The sequence below is a fragment of the Salvelinus fontinalis genome, chromosome 22, assembly GCF_029448725.1.
Source record: "Salvelinus fontinalis isolate EN_2023a chromosome 22, ASM2944872v1, whole genome shotgun sequence".
NCBI classification, from domain to species: Eukaryota; Metazoa; Chordata; class Actinopteri; order Salmoniformes; family Salmonidae; genus Salvelinus; species Salvelinus fontinalis.
Genome location: NC_074686.1, coordinates 4708021 through 4733196, shown reverse-complemented (window position 1 = coordinate 4733196; position 25176 = coordinate 4708021). Strand labels below are relative to the sequence as shown.

The window sequence follows — 25176 nt, the reverse complement described above, 5'->3', positions numbered from 1 at the left end:
CTCAAAGTTCCTGTAGCTGGCTAATTCATTTGATCATGCTTTGTGATACACCCGGTTTTATGCTGTTTTAGTCCACATAACATGTCACCCTGTGCTGTTATAATTTATGCTAGCAGTTCCCCCTCACAGCAAATAGCTGGCAAAACAATCCAAGTATGTTCACGCGGCTTGCTGCTGGCATTCACTGAGGGGCAGATTATTAAGTAACTGAACAGCTTGTTTTGAACAATATATTGTTCAAAATGTACACATTTACTGCAAATATTTTTGAGCATGTAAAACAAACCATGAATTCTATAATATCTTTTTTGGAATAATTTTTTTTTTTGGGACCATTCACAAGTAGTTTTTTTTACTAATCACAAGTGGGGAGCCGACCCTAATGCACTAATGGACGGGACACCTCTGCATTCAGCACCTTGGAGAGCACTGTGATCAGTGCAAAGAAAACAGAAAGAAAATAAAAGATTTTATGCGATTTCAGCACATGGTTGTGGACAGCACAGCATATGGGTCGATTTCAGAGCCAACAAAAATTGTATTTGAAATCAATAATTTTGAATTAATTTTGAATAGAATATTTTGGAATTTCTAATGCACACATTTTGGATTTGAAACTATTGCATTCTGTTTTTCAAATTCAATTTCAATTGAGCAGACGCAAGCGGTGAAGGAAGGAGAGCGACAACGCCGGGGTTCACGGCCACGACGCAAGCCAAATAAGCTGCCTCAAAATATTTTTTTGGGGGGGGGGGCACGGGGTGGTCGGCGAAGTTGAGGTGTGAGTCAGAGACCGAGGAGTTATTGGACAAATTGGAGGAGAGTGAACGGAAGGGAGAGTTAGAGACCTTCGAGGAGTTGTTGGACAAATTGGAGGAGAGTGAAGCGAGAGAGCTATTGGTTTGGCGTAGTATACGGCATTCGTCCTGAGGAGCGTGTTAGCCGTCCGATGCCACCTGTGCCAGCTTCCTATACTCGCTCTGAGGAGCATGTCATTTGTCCGGTACCATGTGAGCCGGTTCTACGCACCAGGTCTCCAGTGCGGCTCCACAGCCCAGTACGTCCTGTGCCTGCTCCTCGCACTCTCCCTCAAGTGCGCCTTCCCAGTCAGGTACGTCCTGTGCCTGCTCCTCGCACTCTCCCTGAAGTGCGTGTCCCCAGTCAGGTACGTCCCCTGCCTCCTCCAGGCACTCGCCCTGACGTGCGTGTCATCAGCCCGGTGCCACCTGTATCGGTCCCACACATCAGGCCTCCAGTGCACCTCTACAGTCCAGAGCTTCCGGCAACAGCTCCCAGTCCAGAGCTTCCGGCGACAGGTTCGGAACCTCCCGGCGACGTTTCACGGTCCGGAACCTCCCGACGACGGTCTGCATTCGGAACCTCCCGGCAACGGTCCGCGGTCCGGAACCTCCTGAGACGGTTCGTGGTGTGTAGTCTCCAGCGGGAGTTCCGCGATCCGGAGTCTCCACCGGGGGTTCCGCAGTCCGTAGTCTCCAGAGGGGGTTCCGCAGTCCGGAGTCTCCACCGGGGGGTCCGCAGTCCGTAGTCTCCAGCGGGGGTTCCGCGGTCCGGAGTCTCCAGCTGGGGTTCCGCGGTCCGGAGTCTCCAGCTGGGGTTCCGCAGTCCGTAGTCTCCAGAGGGGGTTCCGCAGTCCGGAGTCTCCACCGGGGGGTCCGCAGTCCGTAGTCTCCACCGGGGGTTCCGCGGTCCGGAGTCTCCAGCTGGGGTTCCGCGGTCCGTAGTCTCCAGCGGGGGTTCCGCGGTCCGGAGTCTTCAGCTGGGGTTCCGCAGTCCGTAGTCTCCACCGGGGGTTCCGCGGTCCGGAGTCTCCAGCTGGGGTTCCGCGGTCCGGAGTCTCCAGCGGGGGTTCCGCGGTCCGGAATCTCCAGCGGGGGTTCCGCGGTCCGGAGTCTCCAGCGGGGGTTCGGCGGTCCGGAGTCTCCAGCGGGGGTTCCGCGGTCCGGAGTCTCCAGCGGGGGTTCCGCGGTCCGTAGTCTCCAGCGGGGGTTCCGCGGTCCGGAGTCTCCAGCGGGGGTTCCGCGGTCCGGAGTCTCCAGCGGGGGTTCCGTGGTCCGGAGCCTCCTACGAGGGTTCCCGCTGTCCGGAGTCCTCGGCGACGAACCACGGTCCGGAGTCCTCGGCGACGATCTACGGTCCGGAGTCTCCGGCGACGAGCCACGGTCTAGTTCCTCCATTGACGTGTCCACGAGCGGAGTGGGTACTTCACCCCGCACCGGATCCGCCCCCGACGCTAGATGCCCACCCAGACCCTCCCCTATTGAGTCAGGTTTTGGGGTACTGTCACGCCCTGACCATAGAGAGCTTTTATTCTCTGTTGGTTAGGTCGGGGTGTGATTAAGGGTGGGTCATCTAGGTATATTATATTTCTATGTTGGCCTAGTATGGTTCCCAATCAGAGGCAGCTGTTTATCGTTGTCTCTGATTGGGGATCATATTTAGGTAGCCATTTTCCTATTGTGATTTGTAGGATCTTGTCTATGTATAGTTGCCTGTGAGCATTATTTATAGCGTCACGTTTCGTTCGTTCATTTGTTTTGTTCTTTGACGTTTTCATTTCCAATATTAAAGGAGGGAAACATATCACGCTGCATTTTGGTCCACTCCTTGTAACGATCGTGACACATACATTTTCCCCGATAGTAGAAAATAGAAAAATAAAGAAAAACACTTGAATGAGTAGGTGTGTCCAAACTTTTGACTGGTACTGTTTATACACAAAGATCTTTAAAAGGGATTTCAAAATAAAGTTGGGCATTTATTTCCATTGTGGGCCTTATTTTTTATTTTCTCTGATAAATTAGTTTTTTGGGGTATCTGTACTTTACTATTTATTTTTTTAAGCTACTTTTACTTTTACTTCACTACATTCATACATTGCCTATGCCGTCCGGCCATCGCTCATTCATATATTTTTATGTACATATTCTTATTCATTCCTTTACACTTGTGTGTATAAGGTAGTTGTTGTGAAATTGTTAGGTTAGATTGCTTGTTAGATATTACTGCATGGTCGGAACTAGAAGCACAAGCATTTCACTACACTCGCATTAACATCTGCTAACCATGTCACATCCTGACCATAGTTCTTGTGTGTTTTGCTTGTTTAGTGTTGGTCAGGACGTGAGCTGGGTGGGAATTCTATGTTGTGTGTCTAGTTTGTCTGTTTCTGTGTTCAGCCTAATATGGTTCTCAATCAGAGGCAGCTGTCAATCGTTGTCCCTGATTGAGAATCATATTTAGGTGGCTTGTTTTGTGTTGGGGATTTTGTGGGTGGTTGTTTCCTGTGTCAGTGTTTGTGCCACACGGGACTGTGACAGTTAGTTCGTTTTGTTATTTTGTATAGTGTCTTGTCTTTGTTTATATTAAATAATGGAAACTTACCAAGCTGCACATTGGTCCTCTGATCCTTCTCGCCTCTCCTCGTCTGAGGAGGAGGAAGAGCTAGACTGCCGTTACAAACCATGTGTATGTGACAAATAAAATTTGATTTGATTCCTAAATAAAATAATGTACTTTTTACTCAATACATTTTCCCCGACAACCAAAAGTACTCGTTGAATGCTTAGTAGGACAGGAACATGCTTCAATTCACGCACATATCAAGGGAACATCCCTGGTCATCCCTACTGCCTCTGATCTGGCAGACTCACTAAACACACATGCTTAGTTTGTAAATATGTCTGAGTGTTGGTGTGGCCCTGGCTATCCTTAAATAAATAAAAAATATTAATAAAATGGTGCCGTCTAGTTTTAATCATAATATAAGGAATTTGAAATGATTTATACTTTTACATTTGATATTTTAGCAATAACATTTACTTTTCATTATTAAGTATATTTAAAACCAAATACTTTTAGACTTTTACTCAAGTAGTATTTTAATGGGGCTTTCACTTTTACTTGTCATTTTCTATTAAGATGTCTACTCTTACTCAATAATGACAATTGGGTCCTTTTTCCACAACTGAGAAACCGCCAGAAGCTTCTATTTACCAAAGAGAGTGTTTGGGTCTATCTGTTCTCTTCTACCTTTCCTGGCTATAATGTTTTCTCTGGTTTTGAATCTGAATTTAGAGAACAGAATTTCAAAACTGAATCTGAATCTGTATCTGAGGAAGTTGAATATATGACATTTTGATAAACTTGAAATGATAGTTTGTAAACTTGATACAGACTATGAATGCAATATCTACGCTATTGAAACTGAATATACAAATATTGAACTTGACTATTCAATTAAATGGGAATTTAATTTTGAAACAACAATGCCATATTCATTCAATTCCGATTGAAATTACGAAACACATGTTCAATATATGATTTTAATGATTCAATTTGTGCAATCATTCAAAATTATGGAATTCAAATACAATTTCTGTTGGTATTGAAATCGCTCCATAGTAGCACCCAGCCACACCTCGCCCAATTTACCTCACTACTCATAATGGGGAGTTTCAGCACACCTATGTTGGGATTGTTCTTGTTGTATGTGACTCTGTGCAGGAAGAAGGCCTGTTAAGCGAGATGAGACTGCCATGTGTTCTGCTATTGTTCCCTTTCCCCTGACAATAGGAAATACATTGAAAATGATTGCAACTGCTCCAGATCTCATTGGGATCTGCTACACTATATGCCAAGAAGTCTAAATCTTCATGGCGCAGGTGACAGTGTGCTCACCCCTAGCAGGGTTGTTGGTTCATGCCACACCATGGAGCTGTTACCAACAATATCGCTACATTGGTAGTATAATCCCTGTAGTCTCTCTCTCAGGGCTTTGTTGTCAGTAAACACATTTACTGCAGGTGGCAGTAAATGTGGCGTTATACCTGTTCAAACAACACAATACAGGTGGCAGTATGCACCCGTTCAGTTTGCTTGCCAACTCATAGAAGTAGCAGAAGAAGAAAATGGACTACTTCAAAATGGAGATGGCCTCAATGGCACTTCCCGTGCTCTCAGAGACGCCATAATGGGACATATACAATACAATGTCTATCTAAGTCTATGGGTGGAACTCAAAGTACACAGTGTGCTGGTCCCTTTACCACATGGTCATTGATGTAGTGGTAAAAACAAAAAGTGGGTAAACGCTGATCTCCGGTTGCGGTGAAAAAAGTAATGCTCCCTATACTTTCAATTCATTTTTCTGCAAAGTAAACTGCATTTACCCTCCAATAAAATGACTGAAACCTACAGACACAACAGGCTATATGATAAGATGCTTATGGTAATGAAAAAAGGGACAATAATGTACCTGCCAGCCTTTTTACAGGGATATTCTAATGGTAAAATCATGAATAAAGGTTAAGTAGTCCGCACTCCTTTAAATGAAAATCATCCAGTCACAAGTATTCTTGTCTTTTTATTATGTTCATTGTGATGATAGGCCTAAACTCCTAATAAATAGATCATTCATTACTAAAAGTGCCAAGGCTATAATGACCATGCCTCTAGGATGGATAGTTCTAGGAATCGGGTATATTGACAATAAATAAAGAGGGGTAGATAGCTGCCCAAACCTAAATTATTTTAGTTCTGTGCTACTGTAACTACATGAGTTACAAATGGTCGCTACATGAGTTAGCAATGGTTGGAACTTGGTACACGATGGGCAGTCACAGACAAGCTCTACACTCCCACCCTACACCCACTTGACATGATGGAACTGTGTCGAGTTGAGTGTGCGTTACCTAACGAGAAGGACTGAGTGATTGAACAACGCTGCAAAGAATGTGCTTTAGCTGAAATCACTGGCATATTTTGAAGACTCGTTTCGCGTTTGGAGAACCTGATAACAGAGGTAATTAGCTAACTGAAGCTAATAGAATTGCACATATTTTTGTTTCATGCTAACTTGGCTAGCCTGACTAGCTAGCTACTGACTACGAGTTGAGTGCACTGGGTTGAATGGACTAGATAAACAATTGTCGGTCTTGCTAATGTTCACTGTTCCTGGCTATATTAGACTGACAATGAATTTGCGCCAGTTTAGGGCTGCGAAGATTACCGTTGGGCCTTTCAACCCTTTCTGGTTGTAGCTAGCTAGCTAATGTAGCTGGATAATGTTAACAAGCTAGCTAGCCACACCACAGACATAACCAAATGTTTCACCGGATGTATAAATCTGAAGCATCCGGATGGCGTTTCCATTCCACACACCACCAAATGATGATGAGAGCAAGCCCAGCGGCCGACAGTGGGAGAAGATAGAGCGAGATGGTTCCTAAAACTCCGGTCTTAGGGGTCTGGCCTGCACTACCGTTCCTCCTTGCCCGTCCAAATCAAATATTGAAATAATGTTATTTTATTTGACCGAGACGCGCACCGACAGAAATACGCATCCGAGCGAGCGAAACAGCGCCCCCCTGTCTCAGTATGTGTAGACCATGTATTTGATGCTGCCTGGATCAAAAGAGTATGGCATGACACTATTTCTGGCCATACAGCTTCAGATACATGGGCTACATATAGAGGCCCTGTTTCGCTCCCTCTGCGTCGATATTTACCAAGTCTCGAGGGGAAAGGGCAAAATATTGATCTGATGATCCCACATATCCAGTGGAAACGTCATAAAAACAACTGTCTGTCCGGAGCTCACTGGCCCAGGAGACTGAGTGCACAGAATAGGCTAGTTGATACAATATAGCAAGTGAAGCTGTAGCTGCAAGCGAACTTGCAATGATGATTTTATACAACATGCACACAAAAATGTGATGATTGTGGATAGTCATATTAATATAATAGTTCGATAAAAATGTTTACATGCTTTGCAAGAACGATTCCCCAAATAATCCTGTTTACATGGAAACATCTGAAATCAGGCTACCTGATGGCACTCTGATAAATGCAGAAAATTGCCAATCAAAATAAACATTCTACCACAGCAAACGTGTTATTTTTGGGAAGCATGTTTGATTCTGAGTTCGGACACATGAAGTTTTCATGTGAAAACTACTTCTAATACACATACATTCAGTTGTTTCAAATTCATGTCACTCACACTAAGAGGGAGGCTTCTCAGTGAGCAAAACCTGGCTGAAAATAAGTCAAAATGACAACTTTTTATGCCTTATTCGGGACGCAAACTTGTTGAAAAAGTATTTTTTTTCAATGTTTTTTTACTGACCAGAATATTGTTTATTTTCTGACCGCTGTATGTAGCCTACATAAAAAAAAAATGTTTTACCTTTATTTAACTAGCAAGTCAGTTAAGAATTCTTATTTTCAATGACGGCCTAGTGGGTTAACTGCCTTGTTCAGGGGCAGAACGACAGATTTGTACCTTGTCAGCTCGGGGATTCGAACTTGCAACCTTTCGGTTACTAGTCCAACGCTTTCCAACGCTCTCAAGGTCATAGTTAAGACCTTGTCATAAACTGGTAATAACCCCCTGACTACAGCTTATTACCTACACTTTTTGAAAAAGAGTTCCAAATGGGTTCTTCGGCTGTTCCCATAGAATAAATAACCCTTTTTGGTTCCAGGGAGAAACCTTTTGGTTTCCATGTAGAACCTTCCGTGGAAAGGGTCCTATATAGAACTCAAAGAGGTTCTCCTTTGGGGGCAGCTGAATAACCCTTTTAGGTTCTACCTTTGTAAAAAGTATTGCAGAGGATAATGTTGGATATTGCAAACATTGTTCATTACATTTCTATTTGTTTCCAAAGTCCCCAATTAAAGTTAATCAGCAACATATTCTTACATTTAAAATAGATCAAGCAATCACCATTTTCCGCACACCTGCATACAGTAATTGTTTCATAATGCATAGAAATACTGTGAGTATATAAAGGCCCATTGTTTTATTTTATTAATGATTAATTAGAGTGGTGTGATGGGGTAGATCCTCATCAGGGAACTCTGAGCACAGAAGGCGATCTAGAGCGCAGTGGCCCTCTTGACGAGTCATGTGATGGATCAGATCGGCGGTGGAGAGAATCAGCGCATTACAACTTCAGCAATTTGAGATTTTATAAGCAAACTAGAAAGGAGATTCTTGAAGGAACTTTGTAGACTCAGCTGACTAAAACTATTTCCATGGTACTAGTTGAGTTTTGTGGCAGTTATAGCTTAGAGATATCTTTAAAAAAGAGCAACTTGCTCGTACTTTGCGTCCTTCTCCAACATGACAGTTTGGGAATTTCAAGATGGCCCGCAACACATCAACCTTCTGAGTTTTTGGGATTTTCATGACACTGTAAGCCTAAATATTTTTAAATAAAAAGATGATTGGCATCATGTGGGCATGCAGGACACGACATAACGGTAACGCACGGTAAAATATCTTTAACAGTCATAATCTACAGTACTAAAGGTGATAGAAGCAGGATGTTTGCTCCGCTGTCCCTTCATATTGAAGTGGTACATTAATTCATTGGTCATCAATCTGAAACATTTTAAGAGTATATCAAATTTAGACAGTTGGAAAATTGAAATGTTTAACTCCTCTCTAAATGGTAAAGTTATGCTGAATCCTAATACATGTTGTAATTCAAACAACTTTTTATAAACATACCGCTCCATAATCCTGAGGACATTGTTCCTGTCAGAGGTTTCCCAATTGAGGACAGTTTGGCAGTCTTAAAAAAAGAAAGTTAAATGCAAAAATTCAAGTATGTACACAACCGTTCAAAAGTTTGGGTTCACTTAGAAATGTCCTTGTTTTTGAAAGAAAAGCCAATTTTTTTGTCCATTAAAATAACATAAAAGTGATCAGAAATATAGTGTAGACATTGTTAATGTTGTAAATGACTATTGTAGCAAGAAACAGCGGATTTGTGATGGAATATCAACATAGGCGTACAGAGGCCCGTTATCAGCAACCATCACTCATGTGTTCCAATGGCACGTTGGAACAGCATCCCGGAGTCGCCTCTTCACTGTTGACATTGAGTGTCACGCCCTGGCCTTAGTATTATTTGTTTTCTTTATTATTTTAGTTAGGTCAGGGTGTGACATGGGGTATGTGTGTGTTTGGGGGTATTATATGGTAGAGGTGGTGTTGGTTGTAGTGTATGGGTTTGTGTTGAGTGTATGTATCTAGCTGTGTCTATGGGTGTGTGTAGTTTTCTAGGAAAGTCTATGGTTGCCTGAATGGGTTCTCAATTAGAGACAGCTGGTTTCTGTTGTCTCTAATTGGGAACCATATTTAAGGCTGCCATAGGCTTTAGCTGTTTGTGGGTCATTGTATATGTATATGTCGACGTAAGTAGTTTGTGTGTGCACTTGCGTTTGAAGTTTCACGATCGTTTGTTGTTTTTTGTTAGTGTTGTTTAAGTGTTTCGTGATCATCTTCGTCGTTATAAATAAAGAAGATGTATTCATATCATGTTGCGCCTTGGTCCTCTCATTCATGTCAACGCGATCGTGACAGAATGACCCACCAAACCCGGATCAAGCAACATGACCAGCGGCAAAAGGAGCAGCGCAAGGATTCATGGACATGGGAGGAAATTTTAGACCGGGAAGAACCAGGAGAATATAACCGCCCCAAAGCTGAGCTGGAGGCAGCGAAAGCAGAGAGGCGGCGATATGAGGAGCTAGCTCGGAGGCAGGAAAAGGATCTGGGCTACACTACGTGGGAGGAGATCGACAGGTGGGCGATCAACCCAGGGAGAGTGCCAGAGCCCGCCTGGGATTCTCTGGCGCAGTGCGAGGAGGGATACCGGCGGATGGAGGCAGAACGACGAAGCGGTAGGAAGCCTGTGGGAAAACCCCAAAAATTTATTGGGGGGCTTAAAGGGAGAGTGGCGAAGTCAGGTAGGAAACCTGCGCCTACTCCCTGTAATTACCGTGGAGAGCGAGAGTACGGGCAGACACCGTGTTACGCAGTAGAGCGCACGGTGTCTCCTGTACGTGTGCATAGCCCGGTGCGGGTTATTCCACCTCCCCGCACTGGTCCTATGGTGCGTGCCTCCAGCCCAGTGCCTCCAGTTCCGGCACCACGCACTAAGCCTCCTGTGCGTCTCCAGAGTCCTGTGCATCCTGTTGCTGCTCCCCGCACTTGCCCTGAGATGCGTGTCCCCAGTCCGGTACCACCAGTTCCGACCCCATGCACTAGGCCTAATGTGCGTCCCCAGGGTCCAGTATGCCCTGTTCCTTCTCCCCGCACTAGCCTGAAAGTGCGTGCCTTTAGCCCGGTGCCTCCAGTTCCGGCACCACGCACCAGGCCTACAGTGCGCCTCATCTGGCCAGAGCCATCCGTCTCCCCAGCGCCGTCTGAGCCATCCGTCTCCCCAGCGCCGTCTGAGCCATCCGTCTCCCCAGCGCCGTCTGAGCCATCCGTCTCCCCAGCGTCATCTGAGCCATCCGTCTGTCCAGAGCCATTAGAGCCGCCCGTCTGTCTCGAGCCGTCAGAGCCGATAGTCAGTCAGGAGCCGCTAGAGCCATTCGTCAGTCAGGATCTGCCAGAGCCGCCAACCAGACAGGATCTGCCAGAGCCGCCAACCAGACAGGATCTGCCAGAGCCGCCAACCAGACAGGATCTGCCAGAGCCGCCAACCAGACAGGATCTGCCAGAGCCGCCAACCAGACAGGATCTGCCAGAGCCGCCAACCAGACAGGATCTGCCAGAGCCGCCAACCAGACAGGATCTGCCAGAGCCGCCAACCAGACAGGATCTGCTAGAGCCGTCAGCCAGCCATGAGCGTCCAGATCTGTCAGCCAGACATGAGCGTCCAGATCCGTCAGCCAGCCATGAGCGTCCAGATCCGTCAGCCACCCATGAGAAGCCGGATCCGTCAGCTAGCCATGAGCAGCCAGATCCGTCAGCCAGCCATGAGCCGTCATCCAGCCAGGATCTGCCCATTATCCTGGTGCTGCCCCTTATCCTGGTGCTGCCCCTTATCCTGGTGCTGCCCCTTATCCTGGTGCTGCCCCTTATCCTGGTGCTGCCCCTTATCCTGGTGCTGCCCCTTAGTCCGGTGCTGCCCCTTGGTCCGGTGCTGCCCCTTGGTCCGGTGCTGCCCCTTAATCCAGTGGGGTTAATGTGGAGGGTGGTCATTTGGGGGAGGCTACGTAAGCGGGTAGTGACTAAGGTGGGGTGGGGACCACGACCAGTGCCGGAGCCGCCGCCGTGGAAGGACGCCCACCCAGACCCTCCCCTAGACTATGTGCTGGTGCGCCCGGAGTTCGCACCTTAAGGGGGGGGTTATGTCACGCCCTGGCCTTAGTATTATTTGTTTTCTTTATTATTTTAGTTAGGTCAGGGTGTGACATGGGGTATGTGTGTGTTTGGGGGTATTATATGGTAGAGGTGGTGTTGGTTGTAGTGTATGGTTTGTGTTGAGTGTATGTATCTAGCTGTGTCTATGGGTGTGTGTAGTTTTCTAGGAAAGTCTATGGTTGCCTGAATGGGTTCTCAATTAGAGACAGCTGGTTTCTGTTGTCTCTAATTGGGAACCATATTTAAGGCTGCCATAGGCTTTAGCTGTTTGTGGGTCATTGTATATGTATATGTCGACGTAAGTAGTTTGTGTGTGCACTTGCGTTTGAAGTTTCACGATCGTTTGTTGTTTTTTGTTAGTGTTGTTTAAGTGTTTCGTGATCATCTTCGTCGTTATAAATAAAGAAGATGTATTCATATCATGTTGCGCCTTGGTCCTCTCATTCATGTCAACGCGATCGTGACATTGAGACTGGTGTTTTGTATTCTTTAAGTATTAAGTATTCACCCCCCTTGGCATTTTTCCTATTTTGTTGCCTTACAACCTGGAATTAAAATCGAATTTTTGGGGGTTTGTATCATTTGATTTACACATCATGCCTACCACTTTAAAGATGCAAAATCTTTGTCAATCTTTATTACGAAACAAACAAGAAATAAGACAAAAACAAACAGAAAACTTGAGTGTGCATAACTATCCCCCCTCCAAAGTCAATACTTTGTAGAGCCACCTTTTACAGCAATTACAGCTTTAAGTCTCTTGGTGTATGTCTCTATAAGCTTGGCACATCTAGCCACTTGGATTTTTGCCCATTCTTCAAGGCAAAACTGCTCCAGCTCCTTCAAGTTGGATGGGTTCCGCTGGTGTACAGCAATCTTTCCTTCATGAACTGGCCTCTGTAAAATGGTATAGAATCAGCTTGATCCCCTCTGTCGATCCCCACCTTCTTTTTTGATATTTCGAGTGATATTGTCAACAAACACACACCATAAAAAAAAGAGAATTAAAACAGGTTCTGCCTGTTCGACTCTTGCAGAGTTACTCCACCTCAAGAGTTGCATTTGGCGAAAGGCTCGGCACACGCATACTCAGGCTGACTGGTTCTTGTTCAGGCAAATGAGAAATAAGTACACTCAGGCTATCCGGAAGGCCAAAGTTAGTTACTTTAAGGAGCAGTTCTCTCTGTGGGTCTAACCCCAAGAAGTTCTGGAAAACGGTTAAAGACCTGGAGAATAAACCCTCCTTCTCATAGATGCCCATGTCCCTTAAAGTTGATGATGTGGTTGTTACTGACAAGAAGCACATGGCTGAGCTCTTTAATCACCACTTCATTAAGTCAGGATTCCTATTTGACTCAGCCATGCCTCCTTGCCCGTCCAACATTTCCTAATCTCCCACCCCTTTTAATGCGACTATCCCCAATGCTTCTTCCTCTTTTCCCCCTGCCCCGTTACAAAGTTTCTCCCTGTAGTCTGTCACTGAGTCCGAGGTGCTCGAGGAGCTCTTGAAACTTGACCCCCAAAAAACATCTGGATCAGATGGTTTAGACCCTTTCTTCTTTAACCTCTCTAGGGTACGTGAGACGGTAGCGTCCCACCTCTTCAACAGCCAGTGAAACTGCAGGGCGCCAAATTCAAAACAACAGAAATCCCATAATTAAAATTCCTCAAACATACATGTATTTTACACCATTTTAAAGATACACTTGTTGTACATCCAGCCACAGTGTCCGATTTCAAAAAGGCTTTACGACGAAAGCAAACCAAACGATTATGTTAGGTGTGTGCTTATTCACAGAATAACACAGCCATTTTTCTAGCCAAAGAGAGGATTCACAAAAAGCAGAAATATAGATAAAACTAATCACTAACCTTTGATGATCTTCATCAGATGAGACTCATAGGACTTCATGTTACACAATACATGTATGTTTTGTTCGGTAAAGTCTATATTTATATCCAAAAATCTGAGATTTTGCAGAGAGCCACATCAATTTACAGGAATACTCATAATTAACATTGCTAAAAGATACAACTGTTATGCATGGAATTTTAGATGCACTTGTCCTTAATGCAACCGCTGTGTCAGATTTCAAAAAAAGCTTTACAGAGAAAGCAAACCATGCAATAATCTGAGTCGGCGCTCAGAGCCCAATCAAAACATAAATATATCCGCCATATTATGCAGTCAACAAAATTCATAAATAGCATTATTAATCTTCACTTACCTTTGCTGATCTTCGTCGGAATGCAAATAGTTACTTTTGTTTAGCGCGTTTGGTAAACAAATCCAAAGTCATGAAGCGTGTTCACTATAAGCAGGCGAAATGTCAAAAAGTTCCGTAACAGTCAGTAGAAACATGTCAAACGATGTATTGAATCAATCTTTAGGATGTTTTTAACATAATTCTTCAATAATGTTCCAACCTTCAGAAAAGCAAATGGAACGGGAAAAAACTCTCATGTGAACGCGCATGGTCAGGTCGTGGCTGCTGGCAGACCTCTGACTCATTCCCGTCTCATTCGCTCCCACTTCACAGTAGCAGCATCAGACAAAGTTCTAAAGACTGTTGACATCTAGTGGAAGCCTTAGGAATTGCAACATTACCAATATCCCACTGTATCTTCAATAGGAGCTGAGTTGAAAATCGACCAACCTCAGATTTCCCACTTCCTGGTTGGATTTTTTCTCAAGTTTTTGCCTGCCATATGAGTTCTGTTATACTCACAGACATCATTTGAGAGTTTTCTATCCAAATATACTAATAATATGCATATTCTAGCTTTTATGGCTTTGTAGCCGGCCGTTTACTCTGGGCATGCTTTTCATCTGGACGTGAAAATACTGCACCTTACCCCAAAGAAGTTTTAAGGTTGCTGCCCCTATCATCGCCAAGCCTATCTCAGACCTTTTTAACCTGTCTCTCCTTTCTGGGGAGGTTCCCATTGCTTGGAAGGCAGCCACGGTTTGTCCTTTATTTAAAGGGGGAGATCAAGCTGATCCTATCCTAACTGTTACAGGCCTATTTCTATTTTGCCCTGTTTATCAAAAGTGTTGTAAAAACTTGTCAATAATCAACTGACTGGCTTTCTTGATGTCTATAGTATTCTTTCTGGTATGCAATCTGGTTTCATCTCAGGTTATGGATGTGTCACTGCAATCTTAAAGGTCCTCAATGATGTCACCATTGCCCTTGATTCTAAGCAATGTTGCGCTGCTATTTTTACTGACTTGGCCAAAGCTTTTGATACGGTAGACCATTCCATTCTTGTGGGCCGGCTAAGGAATATTGGTGTCTCTGCGGGGTCTTTGGCCTGGTTTGCTAACTACCTCTCTCAAAGAGTGCAGTGTATGAAGTCAGAAAATCTGCTTTCTCAGCCACTGCCTGTCACAAAGGGAGTACCCCAAGGCTAAATCGTAGGCCCCACGCTCTTCTCAGGCAGTAGGAAGCTCTCTCATCCATTTATATGCAGATGATACAGTCTTATACTCAGCTGGCCCCTCCCAGGATTTTGTGTTAAATGCTCTACAACAAAGCTTTCTTAGTGTCCAACAAGCTTTCTCTGTTCTTAACCTTGTTCTGAACACCTCCAAAACAAAGGTCATGTGGTTTGGTAAGAAGAATGCCCCTCACCCCACAGGTGTGTTTACTACCTCTGAGGGTTTAGAGCTTGAGATAGTCACCTCATACAAGTATTTGGGAGTATGGCTAGATGGTACACTGTCCTTCTCTCAGCGCATATCAAAGCTGCAGCCTAGAGTTAAATCTAGACTTGGTTTCCTCTATTGTAATCGCTCCTCTTTCAACCCAGCTGCCAAACTAACCCTGATTCAGATGACCATCCTACCCATGCTAGATTACGGAGACATCATTTTTAGATCAGCAGGGAGGGGTGCTCTTGAGCGGCTAGATGTTCTTTACCATTTGCCACCAATGCTCCTTATAGGACACACCACTGCACTCTATACTCCTCTGTAAAATGGTCATCTCTGTTTACCCGTCGCAAGACCCACTGGTTGATGCTTATTCATAAAACCCTCTTAGGCCTCAATCCCCCCTATCTGAGATATCTACTGCAGCCCTCATCCTCCACATACAACACCCGTTCTGCCAGTCACATTCTGTTAAAGGTCCCCAAAGCACACACATCCCTGGGTCGCACGTCTTTTCAGTTCGCCGCAGACTGGAACGAGCTGCAACAAACACTCAAACTGGACAGTTTGATCTCAATCTCTTCATTCAGACTCAATCATGGACAATTACTGACAGTTGTGGCTGCTTTGCGTGATGTATTGTTGTCTCTAGCTTCTTGCCCTTTGTGCTGTTGTCTGTGCCCAACAATGTTTGTATCATGTTTTGTGCTGCTACCATGTTGTTGTCATGTTGTGTTGCTACCATGCTGTGTTGTCATGTGTTGCTGCTTTGCTATGTTGTTGTCTTAGGTCTCTCTTTGTGTAGTGTTGTTTCTCTTGTCGTGATGTGTGTTTTGTCCTATATTTATGTTTTATTTATTTTTTATTTTTAATCCCAGCCCCCATCCTCACAGGACGTCTTTTGCCTTTTCTTTTGCCTTTTGGTAGGCCGTCGTTGAAAATAGGAATTTGTTCTTAACTGACTTGCCTAGTTAAATAAAGGTTAAATAAAAAATAAAATAAAACATGAAATCCAAATATAAATCCATTTAAATTACAGATTGTAATGCAACAAAATTGGAAAAACACCAAGGGGGATGAATACTTTTGCAAGGCAAAGTATATCTGAAGTAGAATGATAAAAATCGAAAAGTTAAAGTGAGACTATGGAGAGAGCACTAGCCTCTGCCATATGGACAAATTGATACACTGTGATCCATTGGCAGCTAAAGAAATGAGAGCATATTACTCAGAGATAGCCTATAGGCCAATGCAGCCGTAGGCCTATAAATTAGATCGTCAACTAAGTAAAATATATAGGCCTAAAGCCGACAAGTAAAAACAGTAGAAAATATCCTGATGAAAATGTGGGTCTTAAAATTACATGAATCTCTCTACTCCACCTGTCTGCCTCCCTTTCTATCTGTTTTGACTTGAGCTATTGCTAGTGAAGTGCAACATTTAGTACGTTTACATGTACACTAATAACTCAATATTAAACGGATTATAGCAGTAAACAGATTATGCAATAGTCATGTAAACTACTTACTCTGCTTCTCTTAGTCAGCGTAAGGTCAAAATGGAAGTAATGAATTATACACTGATTAAATCACCTGGTTTTCTGAGCTATCTTTCTAATTATTAGGACATGTAAACGCCTTAATCGGTGTTCCAGCCGTGTATTTGTTCTGTGCATGTGCTAGCACCGGCCGAGCAGCACAGTTGTCATACGACGAGATAAAGACGTCTTTTACCGGTTGAAATCTGGTCGGGACATCATATAACCAGATCACAACCAGATTAAGACGTCTTCTTTATAAAGTATTTTTGACGTCATGTAAAATAAGTCTAATTTTGGTTGATATCTGGGTTTTGGTTAGAATCTGGTTAAACTACTGACCAGTTATCTAAATGCTTCTCAATTAATAGAAACCAATCTACATAACCATGTGCATAGTGTTTGTGGGCCATGCACCCATTGCATTATAAGACACTAACAATTACAATTATACACATTTTAGTAATGTTCTTTTTCATCAGGGTTTGCGTGTTTCGGAGGGGGTGGGCTTCATGCGGGCCGAGCTCTTCCCGAATCCGGCAGAATCATATTACTCTGGGTTCCGGCTAATGGTACTAGGGCCGAGTCCACTTCAGCTTATCCAGCCCGCCCTTACAAAAAAAAGATTGCAGTGAGAGTGCAGTATAACTGCAATATGCTGCAAATACTGCATCCAAAATACCACACTATGCAGTGTAACTGCAGTTACAGTGCAGTATAACTAATTCTGCAATTACTGCATCCAAAATACCACAGTTTACTGCAGTTACTGCAAGTATTTATTTTTTGACCCCGCCTCCTGTGTACCGGAAGCCTCCTTACTAGCTTGCTATCTGGATAGTTAGCACACAGTGTCACCCCCACCTGCTGTGTACCGGAGTCCTTCTTACTAGCTAACGTAAACTCACCCCATTCCGTACAAATGTGCGCAACCGCGACATTCAAACGAGGCTACAAAGAAAACCAATGGGACTGTAGCAACTGTGTTGACTTCAAAATCTGGGGTGTGAACTACGTTTCTATTCAAGCGTTGATCGACATGGTAATGGCTCTATAGTATTGGAGAAAAGTTGAAAAAACCGACCCTCCGTTACATCATGATGTGTCATGCCGTAACGTACGGCACGCATAAAGTAACTATTTCTGTCTTACAATCTCTCTCCACCAGGTGTAGCACTTCTCTCATTGTTTAAAAACAAGAAATGGACAGTGACGGGGGTAAGGGAGGGATACCTAGTCATTTTTTTGAGGGTGCTAAAATAAGGTCAATTGTACGGACCAAGGCGATGTACAAAAGTGAGTGAGTTTACGTTAACGGGAGGCAGGGGGCGATACCAGTGTCCTTCACTTCCGCCGGCAGAACACCTGCTCTGACCATATTGAACAGAACTGCGGGAAATCAGTGCCCCAGCCGGCGGGTGCAAAGGACACTGCCTACCGGTCATCCCCACTTCCCGCTAGCTACAGCGGTACACAGCAGGCGGGAGGTGGGGACGACACTGTGTGCTAACTAACTAGCTAGCTTGCTAGTTAGCTACACTGTGTGCTCGCTAACTTGGTAGTTAGCGAGAACACGGTGTCGTTCAAGCATGCTGTGTACCGCAGTCTTCCTAGGACTAGCTAGCACACAATGTCCTTTGCTCCCGCCGGTCGAACACCTGCCCTCGCCGTCGTTAACAAAACTGCAGGAAAACAATGCCCGACAGAAGTGGACGAAGCACACTGTCTACCGTTGTCACCTCTCGCCTCTTTTTCTTCTGTGGGGTTTATTGGCGGATGGCAACCAACGGGAACCTACTGTACTGGAGCGTCCCCACCTCTCGACCTGTCCTAGGTTAAAAATGGACCAGTAGAAGTATAAAGAGGGGTTCCTGCAGATGCAGGAATGCCAACATGCAGGAACACCCCGAATTGCGGGCCGCAATTGAACCCTTCTCCATTGAAGTTTAAATTTAAAATGGTGTTAGAACCTAATTTTCAGAGTACATAACTCACACACACTAGAGAAGCTTAACCAAGTTTAATTGTTCCCAAAGAGTCGTTACAGCTGTAATTCAGACAAATGACATTTCACACAAGCACTGATATTTAACCCTTTCTCCTAGGCTGAGTCTCTTCTTCCACAAATGAACAGCCAATGTATCTCTGTTGCTAGACAGAACCTTAGTGATATCTGTTCTTCCTCACTTCATCTGACCTGACCTCTACCCCAAAGTGCTCACTCCTCCCCAACTCAAGGCTGTCATGGTTATTGATACCAGACTGTGTCTCTTCTCCTCCCAGAGGATCACTGATGGTTAACACTAACATATCCTGACATATACACTACCCTCTCTCCCTCAGTGACATTGTTAGATTCTAAGATCTCCACCCGTCTCCCCTTATCAATGCCTGCCACATGTAATCGCTTCCCTGCACTCAAAACATTCCAAGCTTAGTTGCACACACTATATACCTTCCTCCTATAACCCTTCTGGTGTAGACCCTCCACTATATACCTTCCTCCTATAACCCTTCTGGTGTAGACCCTCCACTATATACCTTCCTCCTATAACCCTTCTGGTGTAGACCCTCTAAACCTTAGCACTCCATCAGTGACATGAATAAGTATATTTCACATTCTCAAAACCCAACAAGGGTAGGGGTTCAGGTTATGGTTTAGGGTAGGGAGTTTAGTGACATCCCAAGGATCCCCAGATAGCACTAACTGTAAATGCTAGCTAGCTAACAGGATTTTATTCTTCTTTATTCTTTAGGCACAATGGATCAGGACTGCATTGTCTCTGGTGCCCCTGCTGGCCCGGTGGTCCAAGTATGCTTCCCCAGTGTGCGTGCAGCAGTTTTGGACAGCCTGAATCGACAGCGGGAGGAGGGCCGGCTCTGTGACCTCTCCATCCAGGTGCAGGGACAGGTGTTCAGGGCCCACCGCTGTGTGCTGGCTGCCTCCTCGCCATACTTTCACGATCAGGTTTGTCTGTCTGTGTGCATATGAGTGTGTGTACTAGTAGTCTCTCTCGGGTTGCCTCCGCCAATGTACCAATCTTCCGGCTTACACCTCTGTATGTAAAAAACGTCAGTTTAGCATAGAGGAAAAGGCGGAGTTAGCCTATGTGACTGGCCTATGTCTATCTGAAGAGGACCCTCCCCTGAATTTTTTTCACCCCTTTTCGAAGTTACCAAGAGAGTCCGTTATTGATCCCAAACATAGGCTAGTCACTGCTGTTGCCTAGGTCTTGGTTTCCGTGACTAGTGTATTAGAGAGTGACGTCTGTCTTTGCCTGTCTCTACACAATAGTAGTTTGTGTCTTTGCTCTGTCATGTGCATTGTTGTCTGGAAAAATAGCTGTGAAATACTAGTTTTTTTTCCATCACTTTCACCAGGTATTGCTGAAGAATGTGACGACAGTGTCTCTGCCCTCTGTCATGGACCCTGTGGCCTTTGAGAGTGTCCTGAGTTCGGCCTACACCGGCCGACTGAGCATAGTGCGTGATGACATTGTCAACTATGTAACGGTAGCCAGCTTTCTCCAGATGTGGCATATTGTTGACAAATGCACAGAGATCCTGAAGAGACCTCGACCCCCAACAGAATGCAACCCTGTGGATGTTCCAGCTGCCACACGCCACGGTGCCTCCTCAAGGCAGCAGTCCCCAAGCAGCACCGACTGCCTATACATGGAGAGAGAGGGGAAAGAGAAGGAGAAGAGGACCTACGGCCAGGTGCAGAATGCTCTGCCGCCATTGGCCACGTGGAGGAGGCCCCATCAGTTCCCCAGGTGGGGCCACCCCAGGTCCTCACCCCAGCCAGCCTTGTCCATGCCTGTCCAGCACCTAGCTGACTCACAGCTGGACTCCCACCCTGCTGGGGAGAGTGACTACTCCAGCTGTGAGGAGTTGTGGATGTCCAGCCACAGCAAAGCCAGCCTCCTAAGCCATCATGATGGGAGAGGACTGGACCATAGCCACACCAGGCACGGGGGGTTTCCTGGTGAGGCATTGAGACTGAGAGCTAGACTGAGACAGAGGGCAGCACCACCAAGTGCTGAGAAACTGCATGGCAGGGATAGAGGAAGTGGAGAGGGCTATGGGGAAGATCCTCAGGAGAAGGGGACTGAAAGAGTGATTGAAGCAAGTGAAGGAATGGGAGAAGAGTTGGAAGAGGAGAAGAGGGAGGGTCCTGAGCTAAGAGGACACTCTGGTAAGTAGTCCTAGAATGTGAAATGTAAACAGGACTTGGACATTGATATGTGTTTATAAAGTGTTTATATGTGTTTATATATATTTTTTAATATACAGTGTGTGTATATATATATATATATATATATATATATATATATATTTATATATATATATATACAATTGAAGTTGGAAGTTTACATCTTAGCCAAATACATTCAAACTCAGTTTTTCACAATTCCTGACATTTAATCCTAGTAAAAATTCTGTTTTAGGTCAGTTAAGATCCCCGCTTTATTTTAAAAATGTGAAATGTCAGAATAATAGTAGAGAGAATGATTTATTTCAGCTTTTATTTCTTTCATCACATTCCCAGTGGGTCAGAAGTTTACATACACTCAATTAGTATTTGGGAGCATTGCCTTTAAATTGTTTAACTTGGGTCAAACGTTTCAGGTAGCCTTCCACAAGCTTCCCACAATAAGTTGGGGAAGCTTGACAGAGCTGGTGTAACTGAGTCAGGTTTGTAGGCCTCCTTGCTCGCACACGCTTTTTCAGTTCTGCCCACAAATTTTCTATAGGCTTGAGGTCTGGGCTTTGTGATGGCCACTCCAATACCTTGACTGTGTTGTCCTTAAGCCATTTTGCCACAACTTTGGAAGTATGCTTGGGGTCATTGTCCATTTGGAAGACCCATTTGTGATCAAGCTTTAACTTCCTGACTGATGTCTTGAGATGTTGCTTCAATATATCCACATGAAGTGCACCAGTCCCTCCTGCAGAAAAGCACCCCCACAACATGATGCTGCCACCCCCGTGCTTCACGGTTTGGATGGTGTTCTTCGCCTTGCAAGCCTCCCCTTTTTCCTCCAAACATAATGATGGTCATTATGGCCAAACAGTTCTATTTTTGTTTCATCAGACCAGAGAAAATTTTTCAAAAAAGTACGATCTTTGTCCCCATGTGCCTTTCAGGTTATGTCGATACAGGACAAGTTGTGGATATAGATACTTTTGTACCTGTTTCCTCCAGCATCTTCACAAGGTCCTTTTCTGTTGTTCTGGGATTGATTTGCACTTTTCGCACCAAAGTACGTTAATCTCTAGGATACAGAACCCTTCTCCTTTCTGAGCGATATGACGGCTGCGTGGTCCCATGGTATTTAAACTTGCGTACTATTGTTTGTACATATGAACGTGGTACCTTCAGGCGTTTGGAAATTGCTCCCAAGGATAAACCAGACTTGTGGAGGTCTACAATTTTTTTTCTGAGTCCTTGGCTGATTTCATAAACTTCTAAAGCCATGACATAATTTTCTGGAATTTTCAAAGCTGTTTAAAGTCACAGTCAACTTAGTGTATGTAAACTTCTGACCCACTAGAATTGTGATACAGTGAATTATAAGTGAAATAATCTGTCTGTAAACAATTGTTGGAAAAATGACTTGTGTCATGCACAAAGTAGATGTCCTAACCGACTTGTCAAAGCTATAGTTTAACAAGAAATTTGTGGAGTGGTTGAAAAGCAAGTTTTAATGACTCCAACCTAAGTGTATGTAAACTTCCGACTTCAAATGTATATGGTCAGTTAGAAATGTCTTTGTTTTTGAAAGAAAAGCACATTTTCTGTCCATTAAAATAACATCAAATTGATCAGAAATAACGTGTAGACGCTGTTAATGTTGTAAATTAGTATTGGCAGATTGGCAGAAATGGAAGATTTTTATATGGAATACCTACATAGGCGTAAAGAGGACCATTATCAGCAACCATCACTCCTGTGTTCCAATAGCACGTTGTGTTAGCTAATACAAGTTTATCATTTTAAAAGGCAGAGTTGCAATGAAAAAGCCATATCTCAGAATGGCCAATAAAAAGAAAAGATTAAGATGGGCAAAAGAACACAGGCACTGGACAGAGAAACTCTGCCTAGAAGGTCAGCATCCTGGAGTCACCTCTTCACTGTTGATGTTGAGATTGGTGTTTTGCGGGTACTATTTAATGAAGATGCCAGTTGAGGACTTGTGAAGCGTCTATTTCTCAAACTAGACACTCTATTGTACTTGTCCTCTTGCTCAGTTGTGGACCGGGGCCTCCCACACCTCTTTCTATTCTGGTTAGAGCCAGTTTGCGCTGTTCTGTGAAGGGAGTAGTACACAGAGTTGTACGAGATCTTCAGTTTCTTGGCAATTTCTCGCATGGAATAGCCTTCATTTCTCAGAACAAGAATAGACTGATGAGTTTCAGAAGAAAGTTATTTGTTTCTGGCCATTTTGAGCCTGTAATCGAACCCACAAATGCTGATGCTCCAGATACTGAACTAGTCTAAAGAAGGCCAGTTTTATTGCTTTTTTAATCAGAACTCAGTTCAGAAATCAGTTTTCAGCTGTTCTAACATAATTGCAAAAGGGTTTTCTAACGATCAATTCGTCTTTTAAAATGATACATTTGGATTAGCTAACACAACGTGCCATTGGAACACAGGAGTGAAAGGATTTCTGATAATGGGCCTCTGTACGCCTATGTAGATATTCCATAAAAAATCTGCCGTTTCCAGCTACAATAGTCATTTACAACATTAACAATGTCTGCACTGTATTTCTGATCAAAATGATGTTATTTTAAAGGGCAATTTTTAAAATTTTCTTTCAAAAACAAGGACATTTTCTAAGTGACCCCAAACTTTTGAATGGTAGTGTATATATATATTCTTTATAAGTTATATTCTTCAATAATCATTGGGTACATATCATTCATTTATAAGTAATTCATTTATAAGATGTACCCCATCAGAAGCCAAAATATAACCTTGTTTTACAAAGTAATGTAAACAAACACTATATAGCCTCAAAACATGGTTACAACTATATTTTTGATATCATGGATGGTCAGTCCTTGCATCCGTATCTCTGTGTATGTTTTTGAGAGTGGCTACATTTATCTAGCCCCTGCAGCTCTCTTGGCTTTTTACAAAAAACGGGGGACGGGGATTCGCATTGTTATTGTTTCAACTGCTGATTGTCCCTTTAAACATTTGTCTCATATTTATGAGAGGATAAGCACTTACACCTCCCAGTGCCTTAAATACACTACCTTTATATATTTCTCTAAGTCCATTGTACATCACTCTGTTTGTATTTCTCCAGTAGACTTCCACTCTAGTGTACACCAAGGTGAGGAGGGAGGACAGCCAGAGGGGAGAAAGAGCTCAGGGGAGCTGCAGAAGAAAGAGGAGAGACAGTTGGGGAGAAGTTCAGCCCTGACTTCTCCCCGTGCTGGGGAACCAGATGAGGTGATTCCTGGAACCTCCTGCTCAGCTTCTACACCCACTACCCAAAAGCAGTGGCAGGCGAGTCCCTGGTCTCAGCAAGTAGCTAGGCCGCAAGCTGGAGAGGAAGACTACAGAAGAGAAGACGACGAAGATGATGACGTGGGGGAAGGGGACTTTGGCCGATTTGCGGATGGTGCCTTTGGAAGGGAAACCTATGATGAGATTGAGGATGGCACCGGACAAGTTTCTCAGAGACCCTTAGTACCTACCTCTCCTGATGACAATGACTTTATCCTGGGGGCCCCAGAGTTGAACTGGCCCAATGGGGCAAACATGACCCATGGTGGTGGTACACCAACATCCACCTCCAGCTGCCACCTGTCCCCATCTCCTGCTCCATTCCCCCCTTCCTCCTCACCCCGCATCCCATCTTCCTCCTCTTCCATCTCCCTTGCCGGGGCCCCTTACACAGGAAAAGTGCACTTCTGCCACTGTGGGAAGGCCTACACCCTGAAGAGTATGCGTGACCGCCACGTCAAGATGCAGCATCTCAACCTGCGGCCCTTCGCCTGCCCCGTGTGCGCCAAGAGCTTCAAGATGAAGCACCACCTGACCAAGCACCTGAAGACCCACGGCGGGCTGCGGCCCTACGAGTGTGGCCTGTGTGGGAAGAAGGTCATCTGGAGGGATAGTTTCCTGCGCCACCAGGCACGCTGTGAGAGACTGGCCGCCAGCTATGATGGAGCCGCTGCCAGTAGTAACACCACAGCGGCTGCTGACATGGACGATGGTTATGCCTACGGGTTCAAGGAGGGGGAGGTATTTTCTTCACAGGGCGGCCAGGTGAAAGTGGAGCAGGCAGACTGTCAGGGGGAGGCGGAGTCTGGGATGAGTGCGTTGTTAGCGGGTGGGGTTGGGGCTGAATTAGGCTCTCAGTCAAGAACTGTGGTTAGTCACAGCTTTAAGGAGGAAGCCAGCAACAGGTTTAGCTGAAGCTAAAGGAAGGAGGATGGTGAAATATTGTGGAACACAGGGCCCGCAGCACTCGAAAGTGGTATTAGATAGGGTGATAATTATGTTCATAATGGTCCATGTGTAAACCATTAAAACTTAGATCCATGTTGATACACCGGTTTGAACAACTATTCTATGAGGGAGATTTCTGCTTTATTATTTATGTAAAGGACTATCCCATCATGTCATTGATATCTCGAAAGAGGGAACATACATGTAATTTGCTCGATGTGAATCATGTGGTTTTAAAAGTTTGTTTAGTGTGATGTGAGCACCAGTGAGTGTGTATGTTTTGTATACGAGATCTTCAGTTTCTTGCCAATTTCTCGCATGGAATT

The 25176-nt window shown here is 44.5% G+C and overlaps 1 protein-coding gene across 2 annotated transcripts; it reads left to right on the top strand.

The window, feature by feature from the left end:
- Window positions 1-5374: 5374 nt before the first annotated feature.
- On the top strand, window positions 5375-25073 carry LOC129819592 (zinc finger and BTB domain-containing protein 22-like). Of its 2 annotated transcripts, none has more exons than XM_055875967.1 (4): window positions 5375-5821; window positions 19134-19345; window positions 19759-20575; window positions 23703-25073. In XM_055875967.1, the coding sequence occupies exons 2-4, from the start codon at window positions 19139-19141 to the stop codon at window positions 24815-24817; spliced, it is 2139 nt and encodes a 712-aa protein (XP_055731942.1). In that variant the 5' UTR covers window positions 5375-5821; window positions 19134-19138; the 3' UTR covers window positions 24818-25073. The 2 variants fall into 2 exon arrangements, with proteins under 2 accessions (XP_055731942.1, XP_055731941.1); XM_055875966.1 differs by having other exon boundaries at window positions 5376-5821; window positions 23700-25073.
- The last annotated feature ends 103 nt before the right edge of the window (window positions 25074-25176 follow it).

What these genes read in the sequence shown, in the direction of transcription:
- LOC129819592 (XM_055875966.1), top strand. Translation starts at nt 19,139, where the DNA reads ATGGATCAGGACTGCATTGTCTCTGGTGCCCCTGCTGGCCCGGTGGTC. An exon ending in CGCCATACTTTCACGATCAG is followed by an intron (nt 19,346 to 19,758) that starts GTTTGTCTGTCT and finishes CACTTTCACCAG; the next exon opens with GTATTGCTGAAGAATGTGAC. An exon ending in TGAGCTAAGAGGACACTCTG is followed by an intron (nt 20,576 to 23,699) that starts GTAAGTAGTCCT and finishes GTATTTCTCCAG; the next exon opens with TAGACTTCCACTCTAGTGTA.